At 53.2% G+C, this 25311-nt stretch overlaps 1 protein-coding gene across 3 annotated transcripts in view; it reads left to right on the top strand.

The window, feature by feature from the left end:
• Positions 1–24470, top strand: part of WSCD1 (WSC domain containing 1) — a 44181-nt gene extending 19711 nt beyond the window's left edge. For all 3 annotated transcript variants that reach the window (XM_070478924.1, XM_070478922.1, XM_070478923.1), the window contains exons 3-9: positions 90–204; positions 556–740; positions 2423–2544; positions 16863–17022; positions 18019–18183; positions 21524–21724; positions 23323–24470. In XM_070478924.1, the coding sequence (XP_070335025.1) occupies positions 90–204; positions 556–740; positions 2423–2544; positions 16863–17022; positions 18019–18183; positions 21524–21724; positions 23323–23675 (1301 nt within the window). In that variant the 3' untranslated portion in view covers positions 23676–24470. The remainder of the gene's footprint in view (positions 1–89; positions 205–555; positions 741–2422; positions 2545–16862; positions 17023–18018; positions 18184–21523; positions 21725–23322) is intronic.
• Positions 24471–25311: the final 841 nt, after the last annotated feature.

The following is a 25311-nucleotide window of genomic DNA, read 5'->3' as shown; positions in this document are numbered from 1 at the left end:
GCAATGCCAAGGGTGGGTTCAGGGATTAGGACCCTCCCGCTCTCCGGGGTGTCTGAGTTTCTGCTGTGGTTCTCCCTCACCCCCTGCAGGTACCTATGTGGGATGCTTCAGTGATGATGGCCAGGAGCGTACTCTGAAGGGGGCTGTGTTTTTTGACTTGAGAAAGATGACCGTCGCCCACTGCCAGGATGCATGCGCTGAGCGGTAAGTGGGGGCCCTAACGGTCAGCTCCACTAGAAATAAGGCTCAGAGGGAATCCCAGAGAGTGGGAGTTGTGTCCCTGAGGTGGTGCTTCTGCTGCCAGTGGGCTGTTGGAGTGTGGTTAGAGCTCGACGGATCAGATGCAGTTGTCCAAAACAAAGAAGGTTTACTTACGAGATGGCAGGGGATTGTGGAAAGACCTCTGGGCTCAGTGTCAGGAGACCTGGGGTTCCTGTCCTGAGATTCCAGGACTCATCCTTATCCTGGCCCCAGACCCAGTGGCCGTTCCTGGATCCAGACCTCAGTGCCCCGGGCCAGGCTTGGGACTCACCCCAGGCCCCACTCTGCCTGCAGGTCCTACATCTACGCTGGCTTGGAGGCCGGGGCTGAGTGCTACTGTGGGAACCGACTCCCAGCGATGAGCGTCGGGCCGGAGGAGTGTAACCACGAGTGCAAAGGGGAGAAGAGCTCCGTGTGCGGAGGGGTGGGCCGGCTCTCCGTGTACCGCGTGGAGGAACTGCAGCCCGGCTCCAGGAAGCGTGAGTGCGCCCGCCTCTCCTGAGCTCTGACTGCCCCCTCTGCGTCCACAGCCCTTCATCTAAATTCTGTGGGACGGAAACTGTGCTCTGCCTTCCCTACCACCTTCTCTGGACAGGCTCGTGGCAGGGGGCGAGGTGTTAGGGTCTGCCAAAGATCGCTTGAGATCATGACCAAACCCCATCTTTCCTTGTCCTCTGTAGGAGAGAAAAACCGATCAGGAGGCCCAGAGCCTTGGTCTAGGTGTTTCTCAGACATGCTGTGTGGCCTCCCATCTTTGGGTTCCAGTCTATTTTGTCAAGTGCAGAGGGGCGGACCAGATAGTAAGAATGTCTCCTAGCTAGACAACACTTTGAAGTGCTGGTGAAAGTGAAAGCCACTCTTTGCGACCAGCTCTTTGCGACCCCATGGACTATACAGTCCCTGGAATTCTCCAGACTAGAATACTGGAGTGGGTAGCCTTTCCCTTCTCCAGGGGATCTTTCCAACCCAGGGATCGAGCCCAAGTCTCCCATATTGCAGGTGGATTCTTTACCAACTGAGCTATCAGGGAAGCCCAGGAAGTGCTGGGTAAAACTGAAAAAGTGTTACTGTAAATGCAAAGCTGAACTATCAAGAAAGTAAGGAAATCCCTGGCTCCAGCGGGAACTAGGAATCATGGCGGTGAGATGAAGACAGTCGACGCAGTGCTGGGTCTCCACGGGGGAAGCTGCTGGTCTTGGTGGCCACACGCCTTAGGTTTTAGTGTCCACAGAGGACAGAAAAGGAGGTTTTGAGTCCACCAGGGTAGGGACCTGGATTGAAACTTCTTTGTGAAGTTGGATTCAATTTCACTGAAGTATGTACATCAGTGAAATTTTAGATTAAAAAAAAAAAAAAAACACCTGCCAGAGACAGAAAAACTTGTCTCTTTGACCTGAGCTTCAGGTTGGGATTAGAGGAAGGTGCAGAGCAGGTCATCTGTGGCTTCATCTTAAAGGTGCCCTCCTGCCCTAAGTGGCCTGGGACTCTCACCTGGGGAGCGGGGGAGAAGGGTGTGGAATGGGAGTGACAGCCTTTGTCACACCTGAAGTCTAGAGGCAGCTGAGGTTCTGCCAGCAGCATCTCACATCACTGACTTCTCACGGCTCATGCCGCATCCCTACCTCTCAGCATGTATAGGGCGCCTGCTGTATGTCAGGGTCAGAACTGGGTGTGGGGTGAAAAGGGTGACCCAGATGCCGCCTCCCCCCAGGCTGCGGGGAGGTACTCACAGTGGGGCATGGGTTCAATCCCTGATCCGGGAGCTAGGATCCCACATGCTGTGCAGCATGGCAAAAGAAAAAAAAGTCAACAGATTTGTGGAAGGAGGGAGAAGGGGAAAGAGGGAAGGAAGGAGGGAGGGAGGAAGGATGGACACTGTCCTCCGAGGGCTGGCGGGAGTAGCAAGTCAGGAGTTCAGCAGCTTCAGCCAAGTGGTCGCTTGTCAGTGACCCTGGTGAGTAAGGTTCTGAAGTCTGGTCTCTGTCAGGAGCCTGGCTTGACCATAGTCTGTCTGGGCAGTTTACCTTCTCCGATTTGGAATCTCCTCCTCGTGAGTGTAATTCCACCTATTTCAGGATCTGAAGCTGCCATTTTCCCCCGGGTCAGGCCCCAAGAAGGGCAGGCACCACTTCTTACCAGATCCCCATTTCCTTCCCCGCAGGGAGGACCGTCACGTACCGAGGCTGCTTCCGACTGCCGGAGAACATCACGCATGCCTTCCCCAACTCCCTGGTACAGGCCAACGTGACTGTGGAGACGTGCTCCGGATTCTGCTCCCAGAAAGTAAGAGGAATTATGACTTCACAGCTCTGTCCTTTAACCATCCAGCCAGAGTGGTGGTCTCAGGGAGGGGCAGGTGCCTGTGGGGGACTGCAGCTGTCCGTCCTCCTTGGAGCCCTGGTGGGAGCTGAGGAGGGAGGGAGGCAGGCTTTGCAGCAGAGTTGCCGAGGACGCCAGCAGGGAGCCTGCTGATGCTGAGATCCGAGCCTGGGTGGGGGATTGTCAGTGAAGGTTGTAAAACTGAACGGATCGTGCCTTTCCCGACGTGAGCTCTTGGCACAAGTGTCAGATGTTAAATTGACTTGGTTTGGAAGCCGGAAGCTGCTGGCTTGGGGTTTGGGGAGTGCTGATGGATTTTCTGTTATTGGCACTGACAGCGTTGGGCCAAGAATCCGACTTCAGGGGCTGTAGTCGCTCAAGTCCGTTTGGTCCCTCAGCCAGAGCGGAGGCGTGGAGTGTGACTCTGTGCAAGGGCTGGGCTGACCACCAAAGGCCATGTGCCTGCACCGCATGTCGGCTCTGGGGTGGAGACATCGATCAAGGCCAGACGGGGTTTGCATGTGGCACGATTGGGGTGGGGTGTGAAGCAGGGCTGCCCAAAGAGCTTGGAGATCTGAGGCTGGAGACCCGAGATCTCCAGACTGGGCCAGATGCTATGGCCCTGAGTGGCAGTAGGCTGGGGCTTGGGACTCCAAATCCTGGGGTCCACTGGCTTTCATGGCACTGTTACACGTGGCAGTGGAACCGAGCAGGGCTAGGAGACAGGCGGGTCCTGCCCATGAGGGGGATGACGATGGTTATCAACAGTCCTAACCGGTATTCATCATTTATTCCATGCCAGTCTCTGTTCCAACTTCACATGGGTTAACCCACTTAATCCTCTTGACAACCGTATGGGATAGGTGTTCTGAGTAACTGCATTTTGCAGGCGAGGAAACAGAAAGCTTAAGCTTTCTGCCTGAAGCCACACAGCCAGGAAGGGGGAGAGCCAGGAATTGAACTCTGCCTAGTTCCGTAGCCTTCTGGTGATTTGAAAGGTGCAGGGCGTGGACTTCAGTGAAAGCACGTGGAGTTGGAGGTGAAGACAGTGCCCTCCATGGGCCCCCACTCCCCAGGAGCCGCCCTGCCTCTGCTCTGTGCTCTCAGCCCTCTTGAGATGCTTCCCTTGGAGATGGGGGGAGACAAAGCCTTTTTCCTACATGCTTTCCTCTTGCACAAGCGCAGCCTTTGAAGTGGCTGTCTTCCATCTCCAGCATGTCCAAAGCCACTGCCAAGGGTGTCTTGGTGTCAGGGCTCCTGAGACACAATGCTGGGAGCCGAGAAGACCATTTTGTTGATTCAGAGACACCTGGACTGGGGCCCCCTTCTCCCCCTCTCCCGCTGGTGGGACCAGAGCCAGTGGAGGTGGCAAGGACACCTGCTCCCACAGCAGGGAAGAAAACCTCCTACTCTGGGCTTCCTTCACACCTGCGGTTCAGAGCGGCTCCCTGGAAAGACTCCCCCGTAATCAGAGGAAGTCAACTGGTCCAGACCTGCTGGCCTCCCGGGTCAACAGATGTACAGGCATCTTCCTGTGTGCTGGGCGCTGGGTTGCAGCCTTCCCCTGCTGGTCAGCTCTGATCCTCCCAGCACTCTGTGAAGGGGGGTAGTCTGACCCCTGCTTGCTGCAGAGCCAGCACAGGTTTGCAGGAGTGAGAGTTCTCACAGACGAGCATGGAGGGACCGGCTTTACAGCCCACTCTTATCTGTATGTTAGTCGCTCAGTCATGCCCGACTCTTTGCAACCCCATGGACTGCACCAACCCCCCACCCCACCTCCGGGCTCCTCGGTGCATGGGATTTTCCAGACAAGGATACGGGAGTGGTTTGCCATTTCCTTCTCTTATATATATATAATTTAATTAGTTACTTTATTTATCTTAGCTGCACTGGGTCTTCATTGGTGTGTGCAGGCTTTCCCTAGTTGCGACTAGCAGGGGCTACTCTTCACTGTGGTTTGAGGCCTTCTCATTGCGGTGGCTTCTCTTGTTGCAGAGCACAGGCTCTAGGCGTGCAGGCTCAGCAGTTGCGGCACACGGGCTTAGTTGCTCCACGGCACGTGGGATCTTCCTGGACCCGTGTCTCCTGCATTGGCAGGCGAATTCTTAACCACTGGACCACAGGGAAGCCCCCCTACATCCCACTCTTGAGCCCATGCCCCATGCTTTTCATGCTTCTGCCTCTCAGTGTGACATCGGTGGAGGAAGGGGACAGGGGGGTGGGAGGAGGAGACAGGAAAAGAAACGAGAGGGAGGGAGCCGGCAGCCTCACAGCTGTGCGTCGTTGGTGCTTTAAATTATTTTCCATAGATAAGACGCTCACGTGGAGCACGGTGAAAGGACACCCAAGGGTGTCCAGGGGAAAGCCTTCCTCTCACTCTCTGTGTTGTCCACCTGTCCTTCCTTGGATGCAGGCGATGGGCCTAACCTCTCCCTCCCACTCTCAGAGAAATTCTATGAATATTCAGGCAGTTGTTCCTTTACAGAGTCAGGATGGCGTCACAAACCCCACAGGTGGTGACGAGCCGCACGCACCACCCTGCCCCGCTCTCCTTCCCTGTGTCTTGCAGATTGCTCCAAATTGGCACAGGAAGCGCTTCCTCACTCTTCTATGCCATTACATGGATGTCCTATCATTTATTTAACAAACACCCCACTGTTAAGCATTTAGGTTGTTTCCAATCTTTTGCTTTTACAAACAAGGTTGCGATGACTATCCTTATAGGGGAGTAGTTCTGTGTTGGTGGTGGATCTGCCGGACACAATTCCTCGGTGGGGCTAGTTCCTTGTTCTGTGAGTAAACTTTGCTGTACTGCCCTGGTCAAAGGCTGTGTTCATTTTATGCACCTCTCCCCGCCCCAGTCTACGTGAGAGAGAAGCAAGGCACCCCTGAGACTCTGCTGTTGGGGAGGATGGTTTCAAAGCCACATCCCAGGTGGATGCCCCGGTGTATGGGGGCACCTTCCCTGGGGCAGCCCGTGAGGGGCCCAGACACAGAACTTGAAGCTTTTAATTCTTCAACGCCTCTTTCCAGCCTTTCTTCAGAGGTACTGACACAAATCCAGGTCGCTGCAGTCTCGCATTGGAGCATGTGCCAAAAGAGACCTGCAGGCTCTTGGTACCTTATGCCATTTTGCACCTTAACGCTTCATACTTTTCCCCTTGAGATGGATTTCGTGGATGGGTTACCTGCTCAGCTCTGGGCAGCGATGCTGCGTATTGTTCAGATAGAACAAGAATGAAGGGGCACCCAGGGTTCTCATAAATGGCCTTTGCCCTCCAGGCGTCAGGATCTGTGCTGAAGGCTTGGCTCCTGTCTTGCCTCCCCTATATCTTTGGATGGGGGGTGGGGCTGTTTTCTTGGGTCCCATTGTTTAGATCCACAGAACACTGCAGCTGTGAGGAGTAGTCACTATTTCCAGCTTTCAAGTTGAAAGCAGGTCTTGGCAGGACACACTTAGTGGGACAGGGGCCAAACGCATGCGCTGACACTTACCGGGTGGGGGGTGATGCCATTCCCCCCTAAAGAGAGGCTGAGACAGGAAGCAGGGACTCTGGCATACATCAGAGTAAGGTCAGTGCCTGATGGAGATGCAGGAGACTGGGAGGAAGGCTTAGGGAAGAGGACTGCAACTTTTTGGAAGGGTTGTTAGTCGCTCAGTCTTGTCCGACTCTTTGTGACCCTATGGACTGTAGTTTGCCAGGCTCCTCTGTCTATGCGATTTCCCAGGCAACAATACTGGAGTGGGTATCTCCAGGGGACCTTCCCAACCCAGGGACTGAACCCAGTTCTCCTGCATTGCAGGCAGATTCCTTACTGTCTGAGTCACTGGGAAAGCCTTAGAGCTAGCAGATGCTGGGCAGTGTCAAAGGGCAAATGAGGGGTGTGAGGAACGCACATAAAACTAAGCAACACCTGGGCAGGGGTGAGGGGGTTGGGAAAGCAGCCAGCCTGCCCACCCGGGGTGCAGGGCCCCATGACACCATGTGAAAGGTGGGGTGGGGACAGAGGCCTGCCTCTGAGTCCAGATGTTTGCCAGTTGCTAAGAGGGAGCTATGGACGGTGTGGTGGGGGAGAGGGCGGTATAACTGGTGTGGGCCTCATAGCTGTGGGTAGGATGCTGGGATCCCTTTGGGAGGCAGCAGTCCTCAGGGCCACCCCCAGAGATGCCTTGGCAATACTATGACCTAGGTTTGCCTGTGACCTGGCTCTGGAATTAGGGATTCCAGGTAAGGCGAGGATGATGCTACAGATGTACTTGCAGGTAAAGCCCCCATCTATCTGAGAGAGTGAGCCTTTGGTCCCCAGGGTGTCTGTCCCTCCCCTCTCCCTCGTCCTGCCTTGTGGCTGTGAGTGTGACTTGGACTCAAGCCTTCTGGATGGTCCCCATCAGCTCCCAGTAGGAGCTGGACTAGGACCCCGATCTCACTCTATGGCAGGGTTGCTCACTCTTGCATCTGTTATCAGTTGGGTCAGATCATTTGTGTGGGGATCTGTCTGTACAGTGTAGGATATTGAGCATCCCTCTACCCTGCTACAGACCAATAGCACCTCCACGCTTAGATGTGACAACCCAGACTGTCCCCAGACTTAGCCAGGGTCCCCTGTGGTGCCCCCATTGAGAACCACTGTCCAGCGGGCCACCTGGAACCGGTTGGCTCAGCCATACCAAGACCCAGCTCACATTCACCATGCATCTGAATCCTGGTGATCGATTATCTTCTGCAACTATTTAGGGAGGATGAAGGAGCAAATTTCACTTCCAGCCCTGAAGTCTGGTAGATGCAGGATCAGTCGGAAGTTGAGGTCTGCAGAGGTCACAGTCCTCTCCTGGATGTGGAGGGTGAGGGAGAGAGGTGAATTAGGGGATTTCTGGCTGTACTTTCCTGCCTGGAGTGCCAAGCACTGCCTCTCCGGAAACGCCAGCAGCAACCAAGGCTGCAGAGACGTCCCAGTGGCAGCTTCATCTCATCCTAATTTGGCTTCTAGACAAGCTCAGATATACTGCAATGTGGGAATGGTTACGTGATGCCATGGCCATACAGTGGACTATAATACAGCCATTGAAAATGTTTTCAAAGTCTTTTATGATGGAAATGCTCACAGCAGAATGTTAAATGGGGCACAGCTAAATCGGGGAGTGGGGGCTACAGGCTTAATTAGGGCTGACGGGCAGGGGCGCCAGGAGCAGCAGATGCCAGAGGTGGGGCACAAAAGCAGGAAAAGAGGGGGCGCCTTCCTTGTGCCATGCCCCAGTTTTGAGCACCATCTGAGGTTTATTTGTGGCTCCCGATAAAAATCTCTGCTGTTTTTTTTTTTTCTTTGCTAGTTAGTTACAATGGATTTGGGGAGCTCCCAGAATGTAGTTTGACAAGGAAAGAACACTTTGGGCCACATCAGCATCTTAATGATCTGACTGTCTGCCAACAAGAGCAACTTGACCTATGTAAATGTGTTTTTAAACACAGTAAAATGATCTTGTCTAATTTTCTGCGATCGTGTTGGAGCTGGAAGAAAACCTGCTCATTCTCAGTCCTCCGGATCCTGTCACCTCCTTCATTTGGACAGAAGGTGAGAATGAGCTTAGCTGTTTGCAGTGTTGCCCATTTGGGTGAGGGGTCATTAATTTTGAAGCCCCATATTGGTGCAAGAATAGACAGGCCCTTTATGGGAACGTGTGTTCCACGGCAGGGCTGATGTGTGAAATCCAGCACCATCTGTAAATAGGTTACTAACGTGTGAAGCTTCAGCTATTAAGCCTTGTGATCTGAGGCTTGTTCTCTCAGCAACGGCTAGTAGTTCTACTGAGAAAGGCTTCACAGGGAGAGGTGTTATCCTTTCTGCCTGCCCCCTTTTAGCCTCTTTTGGGGTATGTGAGTTCTGCATACAGAATAGTAACCACCTGGATGTTTTCCCATCAATGTATCTTCTGAGGTTTTTTCCTTTGTCTGTTTAACAGAGGCGCTAACCCAGCTGCCTGTGTGATGGAAAGGCACAGATTAACTCCAAGCTTGCTTGTTCTCTGCTGGGCAGTGGCCTGACCAAATCCCTTTGGATCTTGATAGATGCAGTCCATCGTGCGTGGCCCCATTCCCTCCACTGGGCATGAAATTTCATGTCTCTGCCAAGGATTGGGTCTGTAAGGTTCTGGCTTTTCTGAATCAGTACCTCTGTCTGCTGTCTGGGGCTCCAGTCTCTGGAGAGCCATCACCCAAGGGGACATTCCCTAGGGGACACTCTGACATTTGCCCTGAGCTGTCTTGAGGTGGCACCTTTGAGGCTGGAGACGTGGAAGGGGACTGGTGAGTCAGTGCTTCCAGTGGAGAAGAGTGGATACAGAGATGGCCCAGCACCCTCACCGCCACCCCATGTGTTAGCCTCCCCCAGACTCAGACCAACCAATCTGCCGAGAATCTAGCCTCTGTAAGACACCTTAATAGTATGGTTGTTCCTTGAAGAACACGGTTTGAATTGCACTTGTCCACTGATACCTAGATTTTTTTCAATGAAGAGGTACCACAGTTTACATCATCAGCCACTGGTTGAATCTGCGGGCGTAGAACCACAGACTTGAGGAGCCGAGGATTTTATTATCAGCAGTGGGTTCTGGAACCCATTCCCTGCAGATACCAAGAAATGACTGTATTTCATTCCATCCACAAATCCCCTTAGAGCTGGAGAAGTCAAGACGCCGTCTGTCTGAATTTAAACTCATACCAGAACCCTTAATCATTAAGCTACGCCCCCCTTTTACAGATGATAAAATCAAGGCTCACACTGCCCAATAGTTTGTTGATAGTCATGTAAATGGGATTCAAAACCTGGGATTCCTGGGGCTTCCAAGTGGTGCTAGTGGTAAAGAACCTGCCTGCCAATGCAGGAGACATAAGAGACATGGGTTCTATCCCTGGTCTAGAGGATCCCCTGGAGGAGGGCATGGCAAAGCCCAGGATTCCTTATGACAAGCCTTGAACTGGGTCCACTTCCCAAAACTGCCTCTCCAAGCCACACAGCTCTGCACGCGCACTCAGGTCAGAGAGAAACATGCTCTCAGTTCTAGGATCAGTGGGTTTACATTCAATCTGACATTTGCCTGAAAACAAGAGTCAGCTCCGTCACCTCCCATCTCCCTCCATGGGCATCTCCTCTCCTTTTTGTGTCTTAAATGTTACCCACTTCTGCCTCTGGAGGCGAGAGACTGGTCAAAGCCAACCTCCATGCTGGTTCATGGATTTCATAACAAATCTACTGCTTTCATGTGTTTGCCTCCCAGAGAACAAGTGTGGTGTGTGGCAAAGCCCCGGTCTAGGAGTCCGGAAGGCTGGCCTCTGCTCCCACTCACATACCCTGACGGTCTGAGGTTGTTGTGGGCTTCCTTCCGCCTGCCTCCAAGCCTCAGTTTCCCCTTCTGAAACCTAAAGCTCTCGTCTCTGAAGTTTGGGGTGATGCTGTGTAATCCTAGAGATTCTGAGAAAGGTGCCTAGAGAGGAAGCAAGGATGGAGGAGAGGAGATCCCAGAGCAGGTGCTGCTTGGGTCCTCACTCCTCACCTGGTGGAATGTCCACTCCTTGACCCCTTGGCCACGGCCAAGCCTTTGCATATGGATCCCCACCCCACCCAGGGATTCCCAGGTAGCGCAGTGGTAAAGAATCCACCTGCCAACGCAAGAGACACAAGAGACACGGGTTCGATCCCTGGGTGCAGAAGATCCCCTGGAGGAGGAAATGGCAACCCACTCCAATATTCTTGCCTGGAGAATCCCATGGACAGAGGAGCCTGATGGGCTACAGTCTATAGAGTTGCAAAGAGTCAGACAGGACTGAGCACACATGCATGTACACGCCCCACCACTTGGAGAGCCCAGCCCTGGCCATGTCATGACCTGGCTCTAGGCTGCATGCCCACCCACACCACAGCCCCAGCTTGCACCCGAGCTCCCATCCTGGGCACCCAGCCTCAAGCGGTAGAGGAAGTACTGGGATGAGAATGTATATCCCCCCTGCCCTCGGACACAGTCTGAGCCAGCTCCCTTTTGAACCCCTCATCTGTTTGAAACAGTGCCACGTCTGTGCTCCCATTTTTCTGCCTTGCTTTCTTGGTTCATTTTCTCCTCTTCTCTCTGTGCATGCATTCTCTCTGTCTCTTTGTCTCTTACTGGAGCTTGGGGTGGAGGTACAGGAAGCAAGGAGGTCGGCAGAGAGATAAGATTCATCAATATTTAATTTTTATGGAAATCCTGTCTTAGAAATCCCCAAGGGGCTGAAAATTGTTCTGTGTTTTCAGAATCCAGTGATGTTGCTGAAGAGGTTATGTTGTAAATATAACCACATTACTGTCTGTAGCTCTCCCGTTGCTCTGCAAACACCCGGAAACTTGACAGTTTAATCCACTCAAGGAAGCAGAAAGGTTCGGGTCACTGGTGGGGGCAGCCCAGGAATACAGGCTCCTGAGGCCTCAACATCAGCCACTACCACCAGGGAGGGAGACAGAGCCAGCCCAACGAGCAGACTTTTTGTTTCTTTTTTTTTTTACCATGTGGCTGAGATTCTTGTCTGAGCAGGATTCTCAGGATGGCAGAGCTCCCTGGGGTTCCTGTTGTCAGAGAGGGTTTGCTTAGATGGAGCAGACTTTCTTCTCTTTACTCGTGCCCGGGGCACAAGTGACCAACAGAAGGCTCATGTCCAAGTGCATTGCCAACAACTTTGTGGGGAGTCGAGATCTGGAAAGGACATTCATTCATTCATTCCTTGGTTCCTCCATCCAACATTCATTAAGCATCCACCATGTTGTCAATACTGTTCTAGGTACTGAGAATTCAGCAAAGCATACCAGGCACTCAAAAATCTTGGCTTACATTCTCGTGGGTAAAGGCAGACAGTGTGTGTGTGTTAGTCATTCAGTCGTGTCTGACTCTTTGTGATCTCATGGACTGTAGCCTGCCGGCCTCCTCTGTCCATGGAATTCTCCAGGCAAGAATACTGGAGTGGGTAGCCATTCCCTTCTCCAGGGCATCTTTCTGACCCAGGAATTGAACCTGGGTCTCCCACATTGCAGGCAGAGTCTTCACCATCTGAGCCACCAGGGAAACTCCAAAGACAGATAGTAAACCAGGTAAAATAAGTGAAATAGTATACTGAATGATGACAAGTGCTGTGGAGAAGAAGAAAGCAGAAACCTTACATTCTTATATATTTTCCCGTGGGAAATGAAGATGTGTATCCACTGAAATTCTTGTCCAGGAATGTTTATAGCAGCAAGATTCATAATAGGTAAAACTGGAAGCAGCCCAGGGGCCCATCAAGTGAATGAATCCACAAACTGTTATGTCCACACACGGAATAATACTCAGCGATATAAAGGAGCAATCTACGGCCAGATAAAACAACATGCGTGGACTTAAAAAATATTTTTTTCCTGAAAGGAACCAGACTCACAAACATATGCGCTGAGGGATTCTATTTATAGGCCATTCTAGAATAGACAAAACTCATCTGTGGTGATGGAAATCAGACTAGGAGGAGGGAGGGAGAGATGAGTGGGAAGGGGCCGAGGAAACTGGTGGGAGGGAGGTGCGATGGGTCCTGATAACCATTCATCAGACAGACTGGGTAGTACATCAAGGTCAGAGCATTCTTTTCTTTTTCATTGACAAACTTCTATTTTTAATATTTACTGCTGATTTTTTTTCAATTGGAGTATAACTGCCTTAAGGTGCTGTGTTAATTTCTGCTGTACAACAACCTGAATCAGCTATATGCACACGTATACCCCTCCACCCCACTCCCGTTCCACCGCTCTAGGCCATCGCAGGAGCTGAGGCTCCTGTGCTTCCCACTAGCTGTCAGTCTTACACATGGTAGTGTTTACATGTCAGTGCTACTCTTTCAAATCATGATGGACCTACTTACAGGGCAGGAAGAGAGACACAGATGTAGAGAAAGGACTTGTGGACATGGGGCGGGGTGGGAGAAGGAGAGGGTAGGATGAACTGAGAGAAGGTCAGAGCATTCTGCTGACGGAAGTTACACGCATGAAACAAAAGCAGACAACACAGTGAGGGGTTCTGGCGTGTCTCAGTGATGGCAGGAGCGATTTGCAACTTGGAATGGGGTGGCCCTGGAAGGCCTCATGGAAGAGGTCTTACAGAAAGCGAGGGAGGAAACCATGAGGGTGTCTTGGAAAAGACAGTCCAGGCAGAGAGCACAGGAAGTGATCCGCTCGGCTGCAATAACAGTTCCACAGACTGCCAAGTGGTTTAAACAATGGAAATTTATCTTCTCTGAGTTCTGAAGGCTAGAAGTCCAAGATCAAGGTGTTGGCAGAGTTGACTTCTTCCGAGGCCTGTCTCTCTGGCTTGCCGATAGCCTTCATTTCCCTGTGTCATCACTCCGTCTGTGTGTATCTGGGTCCTAATCCCTTCTTATAATAACGCCAGCCAGACTGGATGGGGGCCCATCCTAGTGGCCCCATTTTAACTTCATTGCCTCTTGAAGGGCCCTGTCTCCACATCCAGTCATATTCTGAAGTATTGGGGGTGAGGGCGTCAATATGGGAAGTTTAGAGGACGCGATCCAGCCAGTGTCTGCGGAAGAGCAGGAACACAGATGCAGAGAGCGGTGTGCACTCTGCTGGCTGGTACCCGGCTTCTGGTTTCCGCCGCTCGCTGTGATGAAGGTGTCCGTCTGGGACGAGGTGGGATGAGGGCTTTGCGGGAGAGGATGGATGGGCAGTGGGAGAGGCCGGAGGTCGCAGTTCCTGTGATGGCTTTTCACTAACTCACAGCAGCGGGAGAGCTGGCTTCCAGAAAGCCAGCGGCCTTCTGATTGAGGGTCAGGACACAGATTCGCTTTCTGTTGAGAAATGACACGGGGCCCTCGGGGCGGGTGGAGTCTAGTCACAGATACTGATGGGGCTTGTCAGGCTATTGTCCACTCTTTGCAAGCCCAGTGGCCCCAGGTGCCGGGGCTGGATGTCACTGCCGCTCTGACAGCAACGGCAGCTGTGGCCAAGGGGGTCCTGGTTCCGGGGTTAGAGGGCCACTGAGTCCTCAAAGCAGTTCTTTTCTTTCTGTGACTGATCAAGAGAAATGAGACAGATGAACCTATTTGCAGGGCAGGAATAGAGACACAGACAGAAGTAGAGAACAGACTTGTGGACACAGCGGGGGAAGATGGGAGTGGGACGAATTGGGAGATGGGGATTGACATATATACAATACCATGTGTCAAACAGATAGCTAGTGTGAGCCTGTTATAAAGCACAGGAAGCTCAGCTTGGTGCTCTGTGATGACCCAGATGGGTGGGATGGAGAGTGGGAGGGAGGGAGGTCCAGGAGGGAGGGGGTATGTGTATACATGTAGTAGGTTCGCTTTGTTATACAGCAGAAACTAACACAACATTGTAAGGCAATCACACTCCAAAAAAAAAAAAAAAAAGAATAAATAACTAAGGACCACAAGTGCTGCTTGGGAGAAGGGCTTCCAACCTTTGCTTGATCCTGAGCTTTTGGGGCCTTGGAGGGGGAGCCAGAGTGGGAATTTTAGGAACCAGACTGTCACATGCTCTGAGTGTCCAGAGGGTGGTCTGCGGCCTACCTCTGTGATGAAAAGTCTTAAGAGCTAGGAGTAGGCGAGCACCTACTATATGCATCTACTGCTTTTAATGCATCATCTTCCCTCCATCTGCCTACACTCTATGACATTAATATTATTGCCCTCTGATGACCCATGAGACAACTGAGACTTGAATGGGCCTGGTTACTGACCCGAGGTCACATAGATACTCAACTGTTGCCCTGGGATTCAAGTCCAGGTCTGTTGCATTGCAAACATGGTGTTTTCTCTCCTACCCAGTGCTTCCTCGCTGGTGCCCCTGGACATGAACTCATGGACACGCAAAGTGACTGCTTGCCCCCAGCCTCCCATCCAGGAAAAAATCCTCAACTCACGCCTCGTCCAGAAAAAGCATGGGGGGATAGATGTCCGAGTCAAACTGGTCCTTGTGGTGGATCAGAGGGAGAGAAATGAGATCCTCTGACTCTTCTAGGCAGGACAACTCAAGGAATGTGTCCATTTTACAGATGGAGAAGTTAAGGTTTCAAAAAGGGAGGTGACTTGCTTACGATCTCATAGAATGTTGAAGAGCTTTTCTAGTGCAAGAGGGAGCACTGTACTCTGGAAGCAGGCTGTGTGAGTGTGTGTGTGTGTGTGCAGGGGTGTGTAAGAATAGTGGAAGCATCCTGTCTCCTGCCCTCATGTGGGGGGAACCCTAAGAAGGAGATGTAGACCTGGCCCTCGGTGAAATTCTGGGCACATTTTCGCAGAGGCGAAGCCTCCCCTGAGGCTTGACGGAGGAGGTGGGAGGTGGGGAGGGGCCTTCATGGGGGCTGCAAGGCACCTGAGGGAACAACCCCCCTGTGTCCAGGAGAGCACCCTCCATGGGGGGAAACATCCCCTCGCCCTTCCTCCTAAGGGACTGCCCCACCCCCAGGCTCTGCCTCACCCTCCCTGGCTGGGACACCATCCATTGTCTTTTCTGAGTGTCAAGATCCTTGGCTCTGCCAAGCCACGCTCAGAAAACGCTATTGATTTTCCTTTATTTATTTATTTATGAAATTTTTGCTGTGGGCAAAAAATAAAAAGGTTTGTTCAGCGTTTCCCCCGAGCAGGGAGAAGTTTTCTCCACCCACTACCTCCTCGCACACACTCAATAGACTCCTCTCATCTCTCTGCCTGGGGGAGGGGTGGGGACTCGAATCGCTCATTGTTTGCAGGAGGCATGGGAGAAGCAGAGTGTCCACGGGGCTGAGTGTCCTGGTACAGGGTGCCCTGCACACAGTAGGTGTTCAAGTAACAGGTGTGGGAGAGATGGGTAGAGGAATTGTTGAGTGAGCCTTGGCTGATGCCCACAGGGTTGGGGGGAAGGATGCAGAGGATATCCCATTCCTCTGTGAGAATACCTACTGCATGCCAGGCCCAGTGTTGGGCAATTTGGACCTTTCTCATCTAGTTTTCGGGCTCCCCAGGTGGCTCAGTGGGTAAAGAATCCACCTGCAATGCAAGAGATGCAGGAGACTCAGGTTCAATCCCTGGGTTGGGACAATCCCCTGGAAGGGGGAATGGAGACCCACTCCAGTATTCTTGCCTGGAGAAATCCCATGGACAGAGCAGCCTGGCAGGCTACAGTCCATAGCGTTGCAGAGGCGGACACAACTGAATCTACTGAGCACACACGCACATCTAGTTTTCACAACGGATGTGCAAGGTGGGTTTTATTACCTTTGTTCCATGGTGACATTCAGAGAGGTTCAAGGTTATCCAGCCTGTGAACCTGAATTCACATTCAGGTTTCCAGAGACCAGCGCCCCAGCTCTTACCACTGTGTGGTGGTTGCAGCCTCCTGCCCAGAGGGAACCAAGAAAATGTACGTAAAAGGCTTCCAGGTGGGACTTCCCTGGCGGTCCAGTGGCTAAGACTCCGTGCACTCAATGCAGGAGGCCCAGGTTCGATCCCTGGTCAGGGAACTAGATCCCACATTCTGCAACTAAAGATCCCACATGTGGCAACTAAGACCCGGTGCAGCCAAATAAACAAATATTAAAAAATAAATAAAGACTGCGAGGAGCGACTTGTCCTTCTCGTAACTCTGGCAGATTTCAGGAAGTCCCCATAGAGTGGATCAGCTCAGAGCAATCAAGGCCTGCCCTTGTCCACCCCTGCCATCCTGAAAAGAGGCTGTGTGGGAAACTGTCATCCACCCTGCCCACCACCCCAAAGCAGGACTGCAGAAACAGGGGTCAGGTCATCTCTTTCCAGGGAAGGCTGGCAGGAATTCCATGGTCTGTTGGTTAAAGATGCTGAGCACCTCACTAAGCTGCCCTTGGGTGGGCTTCTCTGTGCCATTCTCACCCCCGCACACGTGCGTTCATGTGATTCCCTGACCTGGAGTGCCGTTCCCTCCCCAGAACTCCTGATGTCTCCAAGATCTCAGCTCCAGTCCCCCCACTGGAGTTACCCCTCCTAGAAGCACCATTTGCACTCTGGTGTTAACTATGGCTTGTCACTGGCTGGCATTGAGCTGCTGGAGGGCAGAGTCCCATCTTGTTGAGCTGTCTCCCCAGGTTTGGGCTCAGTGCCTGACACTGGAAGGACGCACAGACACCCATGTTGATCCCAAGCAGCTGGCAGGACATCCGCAGAGATCGCCCCAGTGCCTGAGCAGTAGGGGCTTGGCCCCTGCTTTCACCATTCATTGGAGACACATCTCTTTCTCCTCCCTGGCAGGAGTTCCCCTTGGCCATCCTCCGAGGCTGGGAGTGCTACTGTGCTTACTCTACCCCCCAGTTCAACCTGCGGGATGCCGTGGACAGCTCGCTGTGTGGCCAGGAGTCTGAGGCCCAGAGGCTGGCGGAGTACTGCGAGGTCTACCAGACCCCTGTGCAGGGTGAGTTCCACCGCAGAGGTGAACTGGCATGCAGGGCTTTCCTTCTGTACTTGGTCTGGGAGTTTGGACTGAGTATATGGTCCTGGGATGGGGAAGGCATCTTGGTGGGTGGTCCTATCTTGGGTAATGTGAACAGAGAGGCCTCCTCCATCCCTGGAGGCTGGACGAGGATGCAGGGATTGGTGAGAAGAGCACCTGACTTTTATCTGAATCTGGGGATGAAGGCGGTTTGAGGAAGAGCAGAGAGGCAGGGTCCAGAGGGATAACATGGCAAGGTGGTGGGGCTGGGTGACATGGGAGCCCAGTGGCAGCTGGGACATCCCTGAGCCAGCCCGTACCTGGGGACTGGTGAGTCACCCGGGCTGTGCCCAGACCCCAGCATCTTCCTTGTCTGAGAAGCAGGTCTGCCCCAGCTGACCTTAGGGGCTGATAAGAAGAGCAGCTGGGGAAGGTCACTGTCACCTTTATCAAACACCTACGGTGACTCGGCACAGCCCTGGGGTCTTAGGAGACGGTCACCAGAGGGTTCCATGTGCCCTGACACAACACTAGGGGGCCTCCCAGAAAGAGGGGGCACAGAGAGTTAACACCGGAAGTTCTGAATCCTGATTCCTTGCTGTTCTACCTGGTGTGAGACATTGTTCTGCCTGGCCACGACCCCCAACCCACCTCCCCTGCAGAGTCTGGAGTTATCTGAGCTGGGCCAGGAGGGTTCGGCTGTGACCTCTTGAAAGACAAGGTGGGGCACCCGCAGGGCACTGATCCCCACTAGACTCATCCAGTGGGAGGTCTTGTCATCACTGGGGCTCTCTCTGGCCAGCCACGGACCCGTGCAGCCAAGCCAGGTGGCACATCCCTTCCCCTCTTTGAGCCTTAGTTTTCCCATTCCATTAAATGGGAGGCTTGGGTCTGCACTTCCTGCCAAGAGGAGTCGGGCAGTGAGTCTGGGGGTCACAGTGGAAACGGGGAACCCTGAGATGACTTCTGGACTTTCAGACACTCGATGCACAGACCGGAGGTTCCTGCCCACCAAATCCAAGGTGTTTGTGGCTCTGTCGAGCTTCCCCGGAGCTGGGAACACGTGGGCGCGGCACCTCATCGAGCATGCCACCGGCTTCTATACAGGCAGCTACTACTTCGACGGAACTCTCTACAACAAAGGTGAGCGAGGGCTGCCGGGGGGGAGGAGGTAGCTCTCAGGCCCAGACCCCCGCCTCTGCAGCGCAGGCCCTCCTGGAGCGCCAGAGCTGTGCTCCTCACTCTTGAACGTGTCAGCATCAGCTTGTGTGTGCATGCTCAGTCGTTAAGTCACATCGGACTCTTTGCGACCCCAGGGACTGTTGCCCGCCAGGCTCCTCTGTCCATGGAATTTTCCAGGCAAGAATACTGGAGTGGGTAGCCATTTCCTCCTCCAGGGTATCTTCCCAACCCAGGGATCGAACTGGCGTCTCCTGTATCTCCTCATTGGCAGGCAGATTCTGTACCACTGAGCCACCTGGGAAGCCCTAAGCAATACCTTGAGGGCTTATTATTTCAACATAGATTCCTGGTTTGTACCCATCCCGCCACCAAGAGAGTATGACTCAATTAGTCTGAGATGGGGCCTAGGAACTGGCATTTCTAACAAGCTCCTGTGTGATGCTGAAGCAGTCAGCTCTAGGACCACACTTTGAGAGGAAATTTACAAGATCTGATCTGGATTCAAAGGGAAAGCCTAGTCACTTAGATTCCCTCTCAATAAACAGTTTTTAAGTTTTCCTTAATTTTTACAACCCTCAATAATTAGGGGAAACTGACTTCATCTGTTCATTCCCCCCTCCCCCCCCAAGGTAAATGTAGCTTATCAAAATACTGTTTCTTAAAACTAGGTCCAAAAATCTTCAAGAGTTTAATGATTTCTAATATTTCTCTTGTAGAAATAAGAGGCCTCATTATGTCAAGTAAATGAACTTTAAAACGGCTCAAATCTGTGCGCTGTTTAAGACTAAGAACCTTAGATAAGCCAAGTGGGATACATATTTGGTGAAATAGATTTCTCTGTTGTCAGGTGTTACAACAGTTTCTCAGGGATTCTTAGCTCAGAGTTTGGCTTAGGGAAAGAGGATCCTATCAGTAACATCCTGGAGAAAATAGAAAGTTCCTAAGGTTCTGTGATTACCCACAGCAGTCTTGATCTGGTTGGTAAAAAAGCCACGGGTGTCCATATAACCCAATCTCATCATAGTTGGGAGTCTTTTTAAAAACTTTTTCTGAAACCATGTTTATTTATTAGTATTATGTAGCACAAACCTTGATGGTTGGTTTTCTTTTTATGTGTTTATTTATTTGTTTGTTTTTGGTCATACCGGGTCTTTGTTGCTGAACTTTTCTCTAGTGGTGAGCAGGGGTTACTCTCTAGTTGCGGTGAAAGGACTTCTCATTGCTGTGGCTTCTCCTGTTGCAGGGCACAGGCTCTGGGGCACTCAGGCTCAGTGGTTGTGGCTCATGGGCTTAGTTGCTCCGCGGCATTTGGAATCTTCCCGAACTGGAGATCAAACCTGCGTCTCCTGCATCAGCAGGCGAATTCTTTACCACTGAGCCACCAGGGAAGCTCATCCTTGGGAGCCTGGAGTGTTACAGCACCTATTGGCAAAGTAACCAGATGAAGACTGTGGTCCTGCTCACTCTGGTCTAGTCCCCTGGGAACCACCTACTGTGTACAGGCCGCAGATGCCCACCATATTCATCTAGGAGGCCTTTACCTTATTCAAACAGCTGGCTGTCTTGGTCAACACATGGCTAAGTGACCCAGTGGCTCGACAGCCAGGTATTAAGGGTTGCAGTGACACTGTCTTTTAATGGCTCTAGAGATACCTGGATGCATCTTTGAGCCTTACGGGACTGGTTAGGTATAGGCACAGGTCACAGAGCACTGTCAGAGCAATGAACACACACATGCATGTGCACACACACATGCACACATGAAATTCTCAAGGCAACTCCAGTGCCCAAACCCCAAACCTGTTATGGGTGAGCCTGGTCTGAGTTATAAGGAAAAGTGGTCACTGCTGAATTAGGCTGAGACAGTACAAAAGACACCCTGGCTCTCAGGGTATCAAAGACCATGTTGCATGCTTCCTCGGCCCATGCACTGACTCATTCTTTCCTGGAACTTCCCAGCTGTTTGACAGAATGAATCAAATCAAAGACTTTTGGTGTTTGGCCCATGGCAGAGATGAGTTTGAAAACATATGTTGAGTTTCAGCTGGTGACCCCAGACTTCCAGATTCAAAAGAGACTTGCATTTTCCAGGCATCAAAGACTCCCTCGCTGCTGGCTATAGATATAGATGCTTCCCAGCCATTCGTGGGGGTGGGGGTGGGACTCCTTTGTTTCCAAGAGCTGAAGACCAACTCATGTACATTTAATTATCGTGTTCCCAGAGCTGATGGCATGGTCTATGTTGGGATGTGGCCAGGAGATTAGCTTCAGGGGACATCTTTGCAGGAAGTCTTCTATTACCTCCCACCACACTTCCAAACTGGTCCCCCTACTCTTTGTCCCCATAAGCCCCTATCCTCTGTATTACATACACTTGGGCTGTCCCCCAAATAGCTGTTGTTGTTATTTTTTCTCTAAGTTGTGTCCAACTCTTTACAACCCCATGGACTATAGTCTGCCAGGCTCTGAGGTCCATGGGATTCTCCAGGCAAGAATACTGGAGCAGGTTGCCTTTTCCTTCTCTGGGGGATCTTCCCATCCCAGGGGTCAAACCCAAGTCTCCTGCATTGGAGGTAGATTCTTTACCATTGAACCACCTGCCCTCCCCCCAATAGACTATAAGCTTAAAGACAGACTCTGAGTCTTACCCCCTTTATCCATGACATGAAGTTCAGCACGGCATGGGCACACAATGATCTTTGTTGATAAATGCATGATGCTGCATAGGGCTGGGGAGAGTCTCCATGGATGCAAGACTGGAGCTCAGTTACAGGACATAAGGTCAGAGGGTGGGGCTACAGCTGCTGACCACCCTTGAGCCTGTTGATGGGGATCCTGCCCACTCCATGGGAAGGTGGGTAGATGGCAAAGGCCTCTCAGGGACACACAAAGCCACATGGAGAGAGCCCTGGCTCTGATACTGTGGTGCTGTGTGATCCTGAGCAAGTCACATACCCACTCTGAGCCTGCAGCTCTGGTTCATTCACCCAGCTCTTTGCAATGCTCATGTGAAATAGACATGAAGGTGCCCAAATGGATGCATTGTCAGGCCTCTGCCTCCTGACTTCCGGGACCCACAGGAGGTGCCTGATCTGCTTTCTCTTGCAGATGCCATCTTTCCCCACTTAGATGCCTTCCTCTCTCACTGTCTCTCGGGCAGGATCAGGTCCTGTGGTTAGAAGCCGCACCAGTGGCCCCTCAGTGCCCACCAGTGTTGGCTCTCCCTGGGGGCACAGGTTAGCGTTCATACCTGTCTGCCGCTGTGGCAGTGGGGTCTCCATGATGCCTTTCTTACGGGCAGGGTTCAAGGGTGAGAAGGACCACTGGCGCAGCCGGCGTACCATCTGCGTGAAGACCCATGAGAGTGGCAGGAGGGAGATTGAGATGTTCGACTCGGCCATCCTGCTCATCCGGAACCCGTACAGGTCCCTGGTGGCCGAGTTCAACAGGAAATGCGCCGGGCACCTGGGCTATGCAGCTGACCGAAACTGGAAGAGCAAAGGTGAGCCAAAGGAGCTGGCAGGGCAGGGGACGGGCTGCCTCTTTATACCTGGAGTCATCTGCTGACACATACTAACCAAAGTCCTACTGTGTGCCAGGTGCTGGGTGAGGCACCAGGGGTTGGCTAAAGGGATCACAATTGCCACCCTCAAGGTGGGCACACAGTCTAACCTTTGGGTAATGGATAGAGAGACACAAGTCAGGGCGATGAGTGATACATACAAAACGAAGCTGTCAGCAATACAGCTGTGTCCAGCAGAGTGGGTGGTGTGATGAGACACGAGGCCGGGCAGGCTCCTGCTTCTGTCCCTGTGTGATCAGCTGAGGCTGGTGGGTGTTCTCCCCATTCCCTCCCCTTAGGCCACTCCCCTCCCCAGCCATCCCTGCCTCCCACTGACTCCCCTTGAGCCAGCGGGCAGGCTGAACTCTGATCCCTCCTGGGCCTCTTACCAGCCCAGTGACCCCAGGCAAGATGCAGACCTTGTCTTCTGAGCCTTGCTTTTCTCACCGTAAAACCCTATGGCCCCTACCTCTTAGGGTCGTTAAGATCAGAGAAAGCAAATGCTTCCCACAGCATTGGAGAGCGGCGCTAGTGGTAAAGAATCCACCTGCCAATGCAGGAGAAGCAAGAGACGAGGGTTCGATCCCTGGGTCGGGAAGATCCCCTGGAGGAGGAAGTGGTAACCCACTCCAGTATTCTTGCCTGGAAAATTCCATGGACAGAGGAGCCTAGTGGGCTTCAGTCCACGGGGTCACAAGGGTCAAATACGGCCGAGTGCCTGAGCACAGCACAATAACCCAGTTATGGAAGCTTATTTTGTTGGTGGTGATTCTTGATATTGGCACCCTCCTCTCCACTGAGGTGAGGCACTGACTTTGTAAATTTTTGCTGGAAAAAAAAATCTCATGGACCAGATCATCTGTCCAAGATTGCAGCTGTCCCAACCCTTGCCTCGTTGTACATCACTGGTTAAACCAGTGACCATACCCATGTGTCAATAAGCATCAATTAGGCACCCCATTCATGAAGCTGCATAGGAGCACCCGGGACAGGAAAACCCAGCCTGCACAGCATCTTTATGTCCTTGAGAGGCCCAGCATCTGCCCCCCACACACTGCTCGGCCCCCATCACCCAGAGTGGATGATGTGCACAGTTGCCAAGGCAACATCAAGGTGAACTGAGAGTCATCTCAACAGAGATGCCCAGGCTTGCTTGTCTAACTCTGCTGTGTCCCATAGGCCTGAGATCCTGGGCTCTTCCTGCCCAGGGATGGTCCCAGAGGTCAAGGTCCATCAGAGGGAGAACCAGTTCTTGCAACACTCAGACCCCATGTGTCTTGGTGTGTTTCCATGGAAACTGCTAGGGGAAGGTGGACCCAATGTCACATCTCCCAGGCAGGCTTGGGGCTCTTCAGAGCCCAGCCTCATAATAACTGTCCCCCTCACGAGGTCACCCCTAACGAGATCCTTCCCTGGTGGGGGGATCCAGGCAGGTTGGTCCCAGGCAGAGGGGGATGGAGCATCCTGGCCCCCAGGAGGGGAGGCCCCAGGCCTGCCAGGCCGGGCTGTGACACGGCGCCCCTTCTTTTCCCCCGCAGAGTGGCCGGACTTTGTCAACAGCTACGCGTCGTGGTGGTCCTCGCACGTGCTGGACTGGCTGAAATACGGCAAACGACTGCTGGTGGTTCACTACGAGGAGCTGAGGCGCAGCCTGGTGCCCACGCTGCGGGAGATGGTGGCCTTCCTCAACGTGTCCGTGAGCGAGGAGCGCCTGCTCTGCGTGGAGAACAACAAGGAGGGCAGCTTCCGGCGGCGCGGCCGGCGCCCGCACGACCCCGAGCCCTTCACCCCCGAGATGAAGAACTTGATCAACGGCTACATCCGGACGGTGGATCAGGCCCTGCGCGACCACAACTGGGCCGGGCTGCCCCGGGAGTACGTGCCCAGATGATAGGCTCCAGGCCCGCTCTGCCCGCCCCACCGGGAGCCGGCCGCCTCCACGGGGCCGCGCACGTGCTCGCTGGGATGCTCGCCTGCCGCTGCCTCCGCGGGATGCTCAGGGGAGGGGGCTGTGCCATCTGCACGGAGGCCCGCCCTGGGGCTGCGTCTCTGCGGCACAGGGACACCTGGGCCTGACTCCTGGCCGGTAGACCCGATGTCACAGGACAGATGCAAAGGGACACACACTCCTCGCCAGACCCGCTTAGACCTGCCCCTCTCCGCTCACAGTGTCCCGTTAATGCGCCTAAGCCACCACCCTGGGCGTGCCTGACACTCTTTGACTTGCAAACACAAACGTCAGTGCAGGCATGCCAACACCAGGTTATGTGTTCCCAGGGGCTGCCTGTCTGTCTCTCCAACACACTGACACACACGTGCATCCCGAGTTCCCAGGGACCCGGGGTTTCCTGTTGCCAGCCTGGTGCAGGCTTGCTGGCCAGGGGCTTTGACTGCAGGATGCTGGGCTGGGTGGGCTTAGAGCCCCAAGGAGCCAGAACCCTGGCCTGGAGACAGGCTCACAGTCTATGGCCGCCAGGCCAGGCAGCCCTGAGCCACACGTCTGCATCCCCCAGTGTGTGTGGTGTGATGACCAGCTCTGTAGCCCGGCCTCTCCCTTCTCTGTGGATGGGCTGGTGGTGATACAGGCAGAGCTGAGCCGCCCACAGACACCCCCACCTCAGGACCAGCTGCAAATTCTGTGCACCCCCCACCATCCCATCCAATATCAGCACTCCTTGAACTGGTGCCTCCTTGCCTGGCTTCTTTCTCCGACTCTCCCCATAAAGCTGGGGACTCATGCCTTATCCCAGAAACAGGGTGTAGGGGCGAGGAGAGGGGGGTTGGGTGGGAGGGGGCTGGGACTCCAGGATAGGGCCTATATGCCAGGAGTGCCAGTGGAGGGGGCGCTTGGGCTGGGCAGACCCAGGAGAGATGAGTCTTGGGGGCCACTGGGCTGGTTGCTCCACCCATCTTGACAGCTCTGTGCGGGATCACCCCACTCTTGGTCATGAGGAAGTGGGGGGCGGCATGGCCCATCAAGACCCTGGGGGGAGAGGCAAGTCTGCCGCTTCTGCCTGACCCCCTATCTGCCAGCCCTCTTTGTCCCTCTGTTATTCACCCTCCACTTCCTGTCACTGGGTCTCTTTGTCACAGCCTCTGTCTCCGTTTTCGTGACACTGACATCTTTCCCATTCGGGGATACGGGAAACTGGAGCTACTGGGCACTGCTGTGTATGAGCTTACAGGCCTCCTGAGAAGACAGTCTCCTCCTCACAGCTCAGGGTTTAGAGGGGCTGGGGGAGGGGAGCGATAAACCCAGCAAGAGAGGAGTGTGTGTGCTGGGTGTGGGGGTCAGAGAATGCATTGCAGCGGCTTTGAACTGGTCCTGAGGAATCTGTAGAAATTATTCCAGTGGAGCCAAGGGGAAGGGGAATTGAAGCAGAGGGAACAGCATGTACAAAGGCTCAGAGGCTTGGAAAGACCCTTGTGTGTTTTGAGAACAGGTGAGTGGGTATGGGCACGTGCCTCTAAGTCTGTGCAAGAGGAAGGTAGGAGTGGGTGGGTGAGAACGGAGGAGGGGACAGAGA

The sequence above is a fragment of the Odocoileus virginianus genome, chromosome 17 (genome assembly GCF_023699985.2).
Source record: "Odocoileus virginianus isolate 20LAN1187 ecotype Illinois chromosome 17, Ovbor_1.2, whole genome shotgun sequence".
NCBI lineage: Eukaryota > Metazoa > Chordata > Mammalia > Artiodactyla > Cervidae > Odocoileus > Odocoileus virginianus.
The sequence above is the reverse complement of the archived record's forward strand: the minus strand, read 5'-3'. Positions and strand labels throughout refer to the sequence as shown.